General features: G+C 36.5%; 1 protein-coding gene across 5 annotated transcripts in view; it reads right to left on the bottom strand.

Annotated features, from left to right (window-relative positions):
* Positions 1-1,951: 1,951 nt before the first annotated feature.
* The window catches only part of LOC150097110 (testis-expressed protein 2-like), a 254,835-nt gene continuing 244,297 nt past the window's right edge, over positions 1,952-12,489 (bottom strand). For all 5 annotated transcript variants that reach the window (XM_090407014.1, XM_090407018.1, XM_090407016.1 and 2 more), the window contains one exon: positions 1,952-2,178. In XM_090407014.1, the coding sequence (XP_090263140.1) occupies positions 2,110-2,178 (69 nt within the window). In that variant the 3' untranslated portion in view covers positions 1,952-2,109. The remainder of the gene's footprint in view (positions 2,179-12,489) is intronic.

Raw genomic sequence — 12,489 nt, 5'->3', positions numbered from 1 at the left:
GTTTCAAGCAGGCAGAGGGTTACAAGTGGGGTCCCACAGGGCTCAGTACTAGGACCTATATTGTTTAACCTTTATATCAATGACATTGCCAGTGGATTGCAAGGGGATATTCAGTTGTTTGCGGATGATGCGAAGCTGGGAAGGATTATTAGTAATAGTGCAGATGTGTTAGCCCTGCAAGAGGATTTAAATAAGCTAGATAGATGGGCAAATGAATGGGGGTCTCAATTTAATGCAGCAAAATGTAAGGTCTTGAGGTTTGGGAAACATCGATGGGATGCTGCATACTCTATGGGAGGAGTTATACTGGAGGAAGTAGGGGAGACAAGAGATCTGGGATTGATGATTGATAGAAACCTGAAGTTTAGGGGACATATTGCAAAGGTGGTACAGGTAACACATAGGATTGCTGCAATTATGAGAAGGACACTGACCTGCAGAGATAAGAGGGTTATCATTCCGTTGTATAAGTCTCTGATCAGACCACACTTGGACTATTGTTCTCAGATTTGGTCCCCAGGATTTGAAGGGGATAAATTAACTGTGGAAAGGATACAAAGACGGATGACAAAGATGGTTTCAGGACTCTACAGGGATAGTTATGAGGATTGGCTGAGGGAATGTGGACTGCAGAGTTTGGTGGATAGAAGAAGGAGAGGTGATATGATTGAGACTTTTAAACTGTTGAGAGGTGGTTAAAGGGTTGACACTGGGGAGTTCTTTTGCTTGGTTGAACAGTGGGAAGGAGTGATGACAAGAGGCCATCCCTGGAAGTTATGAAAGGAAACTGTGAGCAAGAAGGTAAGGAGTGGTTTCTTTGCGTAGAGGGTGGTTGAATCGTGGAATGCATTGCCTGATAGAATGGTGGGAGCGAGAATGGTCAATGAGTTTAAAGAGTGGTATGATAGACTTTGTGTTTCTTAGGGGGGGGGGACCTCCCCTTGATGAGTCTTGACAGATTTTATGTTCTTAGGAAGGACCTCCCACGATGAGTCTTTTGACTCCATGGAGGCCTGAATAATAATAATAATAATTAAGGAAAGGGCCACTACCCAGACCGGTTTCGACCTTTACTGGGGTCTCGTCAGTGGGAGCCAGACCCAGAGGTGATGATACTAAGCGGAAATTCCCTTAATGCATAGCATTATACATGTCTACAAGGAGATGTGCTTTTCATTATGGGAGATACTAAGAGAAGGAGTGATGAGAGCTTGGTCCATCTTTACCACGAGTTGCCTCAGTCCTGAAGATACTTCAGGCACAAACTTTGTTTGCTTACACTTGGATAAAGGATTAAACTAAATTTATTATAGTCTAACCAAGAGGAAAAAACTTCCAAGTACTGTTTAGTCTTTAGATTTAATACTATGGGATAGATTTCACATTAAAAACTTTTAAACAGATATGCTTCTATGATGCAAAACCAGACTTTGCCAATTTAAATTAATTGTGAAGGCAAAACATTTCTTAACATAAAAACTTGGGACACATACACACACATATCTACCCTATATATATAAAATGATAAGCCTTTTTATGTAACGTTCTTTGTCAAGTTATTTGAAATGTTTTGAAACTCAGGGTTACCCTGTGTGTCGAGTTTTCAAAATTTGAGTCATCAGAATTCAAGGAGAACGGCCTACCAGTCCGGAACTCTGGGGGTTGGGCATCAGAACCCCCTTCGAGTTTTCAAAATTTGAGTCATCAGAATTCTAGGAGAACCAGCCTAGAATTCTGATGACTTCTAGATTAATATATTATAAAAAGAATTTATAATATACTAGGGGGCAAAGCCCCCTAGTATATTATAAATTCTTTAATAAAATATAAATGTGTACTTGATGAAACTACGAGCACATATGCATGTTAGCATGTATGTAGATGTCTCTGTGTATGTGTGTGCATGCGCACGGGGGTGACAATGAGGTTTAAGAAATAGTATTGTAGCAAATCACTGCTAAAATTTACTTTTCTAAACAGACTGGTCATTAAATTTTAATACAAAATTTTAAATTTAATTTATAAGACATCTCAATTTATGTCTACATATAAAATTTTTCTCATAAAATATATTCCTGGAACATAAATATGGAAAATGAGAAGTACATGCTAATCTGGAACATCAGGCACCATAAGTGGGATGAGAATATCATCCATATTAGGCATCACAAGAACTTTCTATAAAAGAGAAAAAGAAACACTATTTGTATTAAAATTTAGAAATAATTAATTAGAATGGAATAATAAATAAATAACTTTAACGAAGTCTAAGAAGTTTCATGCAATTTTTAGTTTCTTATGCCTTTTCAACTAATATTATATATAATTAGTCGCATTGTCAAAGCGACTGCTGCCTAAGTGAGTACACTGTTATTAACATTCCTGACCCCCATGTTATCATATAAATCATTGTTCGTGGTCCACCTTAGACAATAAAAAGTCTATTATATCAAATTCATCTACCATTTGCATCTTCATCACCCTTCTCAGGTAATGCATTCCATCCTCTACCACTCTTTTCATGAAAAAATATAGGGTAGTCCATAAGTCATGAAGGGGTTTTTTAAATAAGTGATTTTTCATAACTAATAGAAAAAAAATCTTTGGTTCTGCATTTCATTACAACAACAACAACAACAAAAAAAAATTAATAAATAAATAAGTTATTAAATGTTTAAACCTCTTCGTGACTTATGATCAATCCTGTACTTCTTTTTTGCAACTTCCAGGAATGGCTCCTAATCCTACTTTTTCTTCCCCTTGTTGTACCAAATGAAAAATCTCCCAACTGTCAATCTGGTAAGTACCTTTTAATAGCTTAAATATCTCAATGATATCTCTGCTTCATCTTCTATCTGCCAAAATCTATAGTTAGCATACCTTCAGTCTATCCTCATAACCAACATTGTACAGTCCTGATATCATTTTTGTTATCCATCTCTGTACCCTCTCCAAGGAAACTTCATCTCCTTCAAATCTTACTTACCAGATATGAGCAGAGAAATCCAGATGTGCTCAAATCAGAACTTTATACAACAGAACAACCACCCTTTTATCTCTGTTGGTTGACATCTTCCTGACTATTGCAGCAATTCTCAGGGTTGTCTTCACAATCTTTGCAAAATGTCCTCTAAATCTCATTTTTATATCAACAATCACCAAGATCTCTTGATTCTTCTACTTCTTGAGTAGAAGTCAACCAAGTGAGTATGAAGATCTGTAGATCCAAAATTCCAAATCTTACATTTGGTTAAAATAAAATGACACCCCCATTCAATTTTCTCACTGTTCCAGCTTATTAAAATTCTCAGGAACAGCCAAGACATCAGTACAATTACTAATAACATTGCTTTGCATCATCTGCAAACAACTGAATATCTCATTGTAGTCCAGTGATGATATCATTGACATAAAGGTTGAACAGTAATGGTGCAATTTCTGAACCAGGTGGAACTCCACTTGTAATCTTCCTACTCAGTGATATTATTTTCATGTTACCCCACACAAAGGGCACAAGACCTATAACACTACAGTGCCATATGTGAGAAGTGATTAAGAAGAAAATAAAGCCTGTTGATATGTTTCTTAAAGATTGGGAGGTTATACTCAGTGGGAAAAACAGTGTGTGGGAGATTGTTCCAAAGAAAAGAGGCAGATGGAAGGAAGCCGATGAGAAGTTCATTTGGTGTGTTTGAAGCAGGACAGTGCATGGGTGTTGGCTAGTGGCTGCTCTAGTTCTTCTATATTTAGAAGTGAAAGAATGGTAACAACAAATTCAGAGGAGCAATGTACAGTGCTGAAACAGAGCACCTATGATAAAGTGACTGAAGGGAGTCTGTGAAGGAAGAATCTTCTTTTAAGCAGATTTCCCTCTTCTTAATATCATTAAGAATTCTTAGAGAGGTCTTCAGCGCTCTACCCCCAAATGTGGGAACAGTACTCCAAAGTTGGATGGATCTGAGATTTATTGATTTATTCATTACTCCCTTTAGGAACTGTGAGGAAGAGAAATAATGTTGAGAATGGAAAAGAACACCAAGCTTTTCAGAGGCTAAGGAGGCTATGTGAGTAATATGTTTGTGCTGCCAGGATAAATTGGATGTGACAGTCAACCAAAAAAGAGAAAACTGATCTTGAAAGGAAACTGGATTATAAAAAATGAGAGGAGATGAGGAAGGATTATTCTTGTGGGTAATAATGCAGGCTTGAGTTTTTTTGGCATTGAAATTTGCTTTGAAAGTTGTCTTCACCCCATTTAGGATGATGAGGAGGTCAGTGTTCAAGTCACTGGCTATGGAAGATCTTGAGGCATCTAACATTAGGGTACTGTAGAGTTTATCGAATGATGAAGAGGAATGAAGAGTACTGTCATCTGCAAAGCTGTGAGTAGGATTTGAAGTTAGTAAAAGGAGGTGATTGAAGTAAAAGAGGAATAGCTTGAGTGAGAGCACAGAACCCGAGGCACTCCACCATTGATGGGGAAATCTGCTGAGAGGAAACCATCCACCATGACACACAATGAATAACCAGTGAGGAAGCTGGCAATCCAATCACAGTGTTGAAAGGAAGCCATAAGATGGCAGTTTGTTCAAGAAGCCTTGGTGCCAGACATGATCAAATGACTTAGATATCAAGAGTGATAACAAGTTTCTCCATGGTCTGAGTCCAAAGGTAGGTGAGATTAGCTAGGAGGTCGGTTGTAGAATGAGAATAGCAGAATCCATATTGGTGATCACTAATTAACTGATGAGTCTCCAGGTAATGAAGAAGCTGGTTGTTGATAACCTTCTCCATCACTTTTGAAAGTACTGAGATGAGAGCAATGAGACAATAGTTAGATGACTAACTTTTGTCTCCTTTTTGGGTACAGGCTGGACGTAGGTTTGCTTCCATGCTATTGGGTATATATATATATTTATATAGATGATACAGGATGGGTGATATCAGGTTGTGCTCCAGAATCTGTCAATTCTGGAGCACAACCGGAGGATCATTGCTCCCTTATAAGCAACTATGATAAAGAAGTCTTATAAAGAAGGATAAAACCTTCCTATCTTTACTTGTCAGTGTGTTCTTTAACATCCAAGTAATAATTGTTTTTAGTGTTGGTCTCTGGTGATGAGTCTTCTGACTTCATGGAGATACTTGCATGATAAAATATACAACTTTTCATGAGGAACTCTATTAAACGCTTTTGAAAAATCCAAAAATATCATAGTGTATGGAAATGAGTTAATAAAACAAGACTAGCCGTTAACGAATCCATGCTGTCCAACATAAATGTTAGTGCCCTCATCTATATGCCCAATTCTGTATACATGTTCTTACCAATTTTTTCCAAAATCTTAAAACCACAGAAGAAATGCAGACTGATCTATAGTTTGATGTCTCCATTCTACTACCACAATTATGTAATGGCACTACCTTATTTTCCTTATACTCTTCAGAAATTTGTCCCATTACAACTCCCATTAAACAACCAAGTTAATAGCATGGCCAGTTCCACAGCACATTTCCTTAAAATTTGTAGAAATTCCATCTAGTCCCTCTGTCTTACTGACATATTCAATACTATTTTTTTTTTTTTTAAATAACGAAACCTGTAGTGCGTTCATAATTAGAAGAAACACACGTATAAACCACAGTGAAAATTATTTAATTGTAAATATTTCATCCTAAGTATCTTAGGACATCATCAGTATAGTATTTAAACAAAAATTAGGAATAACATACAGTTAGGGCGCATGATTACAATAGAATCTCATGAAAACGTGCTAAAGTAGTACAAAAAAAAAAAAAAAAAAAAAAAAAAAAAAACGTAAATTATTTAACACAGTTTTGTATGATAATTTCCCATACTTTAGGAATAGTAAGAACGTCGTTGCGGTTTAGGTTTGGTCTGTGTAGTAGGGCTTCAGAACTTTCTTTGTATAAACGTTCATGTTTAAATAAAGATCTATGTAAAAGTTTAGCCTTTTCCCAATGGATCCTATGGTTTGGATTTTCAATTCCATGTTGAGAGAGGCCAGATTTCTGCAGTTTAAAAAGACGAATGTGGTCTTGATGTTCCGAGATGCATTTCTGAACAGACCTACCTGTCTTTCCAAAGTAAGATAATTTTCAGGAGCATGGAATCTCATAAACACCAGGTAACATCAAGGCTGAGAATTTGTCCTTAGGAGAAGGTAATAAGTTGTAAATTTGGTTGATAGGTTTGTAAGTAGTGGCAAAATTGTATTTCTTCATAATTTTAGAAAGACGTTCTGAGATGCCTTTAACGTAAGGTATGGGAATCCTATGCACTTCTTCCTGTCTGGTTTGATGGAAACCATCAAATCTCCAGGTGCCCATAAAATCTATCAAAAAGCAAGTCATTCCTTACTACTCAATCAGTTACGAGTGTCTAAGCATGAACTAGCAACAAAAAATTTAAATAATACAGAACTAGAAACAGATTTGTCAAATACGTTAAATCAAGAATTGCTACAATTAATTATAACTGTCTCAAAGAATTCGGGAAAAAAAGCTTTTGATAAAAGCAATAGTGCTCTACATATTAAATACCTATGCACTTCTATTAAATCGATCAAAAAAGATCACTAACAAATTACCAACGGAAAAATGGGTAGTCAATTTATCTAACCGTCAACTAACAAAAGATGAATTAAATGTTCTAGCAAGAGGCCATAAATTTGCGATTTCACCAAAGTGTTTCCCATATTTAGACTTTATACTTAATATAGAAAGAAACATCAAGCATCTCTCCAGTATTGAAGCCAACAAACTTCGTTTCGAAGTAGCTAAAGTGATCTATAATGCCAAACCTTCAGAATTAAATATCCCACCGTCGGAATTGAAAGCTATTATTTCCTTAAAACGTAACAAAAATTTAATCATTACTAGAGCTGATAAAGGAAATACCACTGTGGTTCTTGATACCAATTTATATGACCAAAAAATGAATTTACTTCTTCGAGATCATAATACTTACTCCAAATTGGATTTTGATCCTACGAATCGTCAACTCAGAAAATTAAATAAGCTACTTAATGACACTTCCTCCTTAGATGAAGAAACAATCAAAAAACTTAAGACATACCATGCAAGGCCTCCTAGAATTTATGGCTTACCTAAGCTACACAAAACTAATGTTCCACTTAGACCTGTCCTAGACTGTATCGGCTGTCCAACGTACAAGTTATCAAGATTCTTATCTAACCTTCTCCGCCCCCACATAGGCCACTCAGTCTCTTCAATCAAAAATTCTACTGAGTTTCACACAAAAATTAAAGACATTCAACTATCAAAAACTGACTTGTTAATCAGCTTCGACATTGTCTCCCTCTTCACTAACATTCCCCATAAAGAAACAATAGAATTACTAACTCAAAAATTTCCGTCTGATATAGTTGAATTGTTCAAGTTTGTTATTGCATCAGGTTACTTCACCTGGAAAGGTCAAATTTACAAGGAAGAGGAAGGAACAGCAATGGGATCTCCTTTATCACCAAACCTAGCAAATTTGTTTCTAGAACAGCTTCAGGAAAAAATATTCACTTTTGAACCCAAACCAAAAATTTGGCTAAGATATGTGGATGACGTATTTGCAGTATGGAATCATCCCGAACCTGAATTACAACTGTTTCTAGATAAAATTAACCTTCTTCATCATCGCATCAACTTTATGTTAGAAAAAGAATCTCCACAGGGTATCTCTTTTTTGAATTTACACATCAAAAGAAAAGAAGACGGTTCCATCGCCACGTCCGTCTTTCGCAAGCCTACATTCTCAATTCGCTACATTCACAATTCTTCTGCTCATCATCCATCTCAGAAATCTGGCATTATTAAATCACTAGTTTCCAGAGCACACAAATTTTGCTCCTCTGAAGAATCTTTAAATCAGGAATTAGAAGTTATCAAAAATACAGCCATCCTAAATGGATATAATCCCAAAACAACTCAAAAAATCATCAGTCACTTCTGCATACATCAAACTAGAAAGGAAGACGTGCATAGGATTCCCATACCTTACGTTAAAGGCATCTCAGAACGTCTTTCTAAAATTATGAAGAAATACAATTTTGCCACTACTTACAAACCTATCAACCAAATTTACAACTTATTACCTTCTCCTAAGGACAAATTCTCAGCTTTGATGTTACCTGGTGTTTATGAGATTCCATGCTCCTGAAAATTATCTTACTTTGGACAGACAGGTAAGTCTGTTCAGAAATGCATCTCGGAACATCAAGACCACATTCGTCTTCTTAAACCGCAGAAATCTGGCCTCTCTCAACATGGAATTGAAAATCCAAACCATAGGATCCATTGGGAAAAGGCTAAACTTTTACATAGATCTTTATTTAAACATGAACGTTTATACAAAGAAAGTTCTGAAGCCCTACTACACAGACCAAACCTAAACCGCAACGACGTTCTTACTATTCCTAAAGTATGGGAAATTATCATACAAAACTGTGTTAAATAATTAACGTTTTTTTTTTTTTTTTTGTACTACTTTAGCACGTTATGCACGTTTTCATGAGATTCTATTGTAATCATGCGCCCTAACTGTATGTTATTCCTAATTTTTGTTTAAATACTGTACTGATGATGTCCTCAGATACTTAGGATGAAATATTTACAATTAAATAATTTTCACTGTGGTTTATACGTGTTTCTTCTAAATATTCAATACTAGTATATTAAATATTCAGATTACATCTTCTTTATTTACTTCTAATGATTCACCTCTTTATCCTTTTGGGAATAAAAAATCATTTCCCTCAATGGAACACCCTAATAAAGTGATCATTAAATAGCTTGACTATGTCATCTGGTTTGTTCGTCTCCCCATCCAGCAAGGTAATCTGTCCAATCACTTTTCCTCCTATTGGCTACATGATAAAAAAATGTCCTTCCAATTCTCTTTTGGTTGCAGCATTCATCTCCTCTAGTATTTTAATTTTTCTCTTCTTACTACATTGAGGGTCTTGGATTTGATCATCTCATCAGAGGATGTAATTATAAATGAGATGTCAAATCACCATCCAGTTTGTGAGAGTGACCATGAAGTGATTACCTGGGTGGTTGCCAGCAGTCTTAGGACCTCTGTGAGAAAAGGGTATGTGTGGAACTACAAGGCTGGTGATTATAAGGAACAGTAGAACAGCTTGCAGTTGTAACATGAAATGAGGAGTTAGCTAGAAAGGAGATCATGTAGCTTTGAGGATATTCAAGAACTGTCTAGTAGAAGCAATATTTAAATGTATTCCAAGGGTCAGAAGGTTAAATAAGGTAGGTGTGAAATGGATCAATGAAGAGATTAGGAATACAACACAGAGGGGAAAAGGCATTAAGGAGGCAGCATAAAAAAAGTGGTAATAATCAATTTCATGAGGATTACAAAGAACAGGCAAGGAGGATGGCCTTGGTTGGTAAGGGTAGCAAAAGTCAAGTATGAGCAGCAGTTAGCTAATGAAGCCAAAAAGAATTGTAGGGAGTTCTTTTGATATGTGGCCAGCAATGAAAAAAAGAATGATTATGGAATGATGACACTGACTGGAGAAAATTATATAAGAATAACCTGCTGGGAAGATTACTATATCTTCCACAGCAGGTTATTCTTACATCAATAGTAGAGATGCTTAATCAGCAGTTCATAAAGGTCTTTCATTCTTTTAAACACAACATCATGGAGAGTATGAGAGCAGTTTATGATGATGAGGAGAGACCGACTAAGTGAGAAAGAGGTATATGGGGAAATTGAGCAAACCTGACACTAAAGGACTTGATAATATATCACCACGTATTTTGAAGGATTGTGCCAGGGAGTTGACATCTTTTACCAGGGTCTTGACATATTTTTTAATATGAGTTCCAGGAAGGAGGGCAAGATTGTGCCGCTTCATACAGGAGGTGATAGAACTCTAACATCAAATTATAAGATTATCTGTGTGTCAGATGTTGGAGAAGCTGGTGAGAACTAGAAACCAGAATCGGGTAGACAACAATGGTATTATCTTATCTTAGATGGACAGCATGGATTTACTAAAGAGAGGTCATGTTTTAGTAATCTATTTATTTATTACAATAAGGTGATGGCTCCATTGGACAAAGGAGAGGGATACACAGTAGTATACTTAGATTTTGCAAAGGCTTTTGATAGATTACTGCATGATAAGTTGATAGTCAAACTAGAACAGATGGGGTTGGATATTAGATTAGTGTATTGGATCAGCGACTGCCTATCTGATAAGTATCAGCAAGCTGTGTTATGGGGGGGGCAATATCTCGGAAGAGGAGTCACTAGTGGTGTGCCTCAGGGGTCTGTTTTACAGCAAATTGCTGTTTAACCTGTATGTTAATGATACTGGAAAAGATTTCGGATATTCAGTTGTTTCCAGATGATGCAAAGTTGGGACGAACTATGAAGAGTAGAGATGTTGTGGCCTTACAAGAAGACGAATAGATTGAGTGAATGGACATGGGAATGAGGATGCCAGTTCAACGTTGCAAAATGTGAGGTTTTAAAATTTGGGAAACAAAGGATGTAGAATTTACACTTGGTGGGGATATATTATTGGAGGTGGAGGAAATAAGAGATCGTGAGGTAATAGTGGATAACCATCTGAAATTCAGGGGGCACATTGCCGAAATTGTGAGGACAACACAAAGAATTCTGGGAATGATGCAGAAGACACTGACTTGTAGAAGTAATTAGATTCAGATGGACTACTGTGCACAGATTTGGTCACCTGGTTTTCGAAAGGACGAAGAGATGTTGGAAAGGGTCGTTTCGGATCTCTGGAATGTCGAATATGAGGAAAGGTTGAGAATATGCAATTTACATAGTATAGTAGATAGAAGGAAGAGGGGTGATATGATAGAGACCTACAAGTTAGTAAGGGGTTGTTATAGGATCAATGTTGAAGAGATTTTACAGAAAACGATGGGAGATCAAGGAATAACCAGAGGTCATCCCTGGAAGCTGTATAAGGAGAGTGTGAGCAGGGGAGTGGAAAAGCCGGTTTTTGTATGCAGAGTTGTGAATGATTTTTATGTCTAGCTTGAGAGAGTAGTGTCTGCAGAGAATTTCAGTGTGTTTAAGGAGTGGTATGATAAGCTGTGTGTATGACAAGATGAGTCTTTGACTCCGTGGGTTCTTAGGATCATAATAATATACTAATCACCTTTTCTTTGAGCCTTACATTCTTCATACAGCTGTTTGTCATCTCTCTTTACTGTCTGTCTCTCTCTCTCTCTCTCTATATATATATGCCTTCCATATTCTCTTAATCATTTGAAATTTGATTTCTTTAGCCATTCATTTGCCATTATTGTCAACAATGTTTTCTTGGAGTATCCTATGCACTCTGACCTTTCATCCTTCAAATTCTTCCATTCATTGTACTGCACCAAGCTGGTTTCAAAGTCAATGATAGTTGACTGCCTTATAATTCTACAGCAATTCGTTCCACCTAGATACTTCTACATGCCTGTTCATCTTCCAAGTCAGGAATATGGTCACTTAATAAATGGAACAAGTATCACTTCTCAGTTACAATGATACCATCTAATGCTATGACCAAGTTCAAACTCTTGATCCTTGTGCTCCTTCACCAGATGCTACCCAAGCAGTTATCCCTCAAAAAGTAGAATAATTCAATTCCCTTAGTATTGTATGCTGCTTCCTCTGACCAATTTACATTGCTATAGTTGAAATCCCACATAATGATCACTCACTAATTTGCCTAAATATTTCCTGCTCATCACCATCTACATTTCCTGATCTACAGCAACATCCTAGTAAATATTTTTTCTTATAAACTTCTACCCGACACCATATCTTTTCAAAGCCATTAATTTCCACTCTGATTCTCTAACCCAAGAGAGAGAGAGAGAGAGAGTATGCAATTTATCTCTTAGAATTAATAACACCTGTTCATATCCTGCCAAAATATGTCATTTCCTTCGATTTCTATCCCTGTCAGAACATTCTCCTCCTCAGTTAACCAAGTTGCACTGATACCAAAAATCTTCAGATAGACTGAGCCAATAAATGCCACAAATTCATTACCTTTATTCCCAATGCTTCTGGCATTTGTATCTTTCCACTCCTTTAAATGTATTGAGATATGTATGGTGGATAGTGTCAATACTCCTTCACAATTCAGATTAAGAATTGTGTTCAAAATAAGTTTTCCCCCAACTTTTTATTCACTCTGCTGATCTTTACTAGAGCATCTCTTCTTATCTACTTCCTAAAGAGCATAATCTGAAGGTCTTCAAATCCATTCATGAAGATACTTCACACATTTTTTGTTTTCTTATGTTAAGATATAGGATTAAAATCCGCTCTCCAGCCAAAAGGCTGAAGGTTTGAATCCTGCCATGAGCATGGATGTTTGCGATTGTCTGTGAAAATACTCTTGGTGGGCAGTAGATGCCGTTGGTGTAGTTATAGTTCATTGTAGTCGGTGAATT

This window comes from Typopeltis vanoorti, chromosome 17 (genome assembly GCF_054136105.1).
Source record: "Typopeltis vanoorti isolate ZY-2024b chromosome 17, IOZ_Tvanoo_1.0, whole genome shotgun sequence".
NCBI lineage: Eukaryota > Metazoa > Arthropoda > Arachnida > Uropygi > Thelyphonidae > Typopeltis > Typopeltis vanoorti.
The sequence above is the reverse complement of the archived record's forward strand: the minus strand, read 5'-3'. Positions and strand labels throughout refer to the sequence as shown.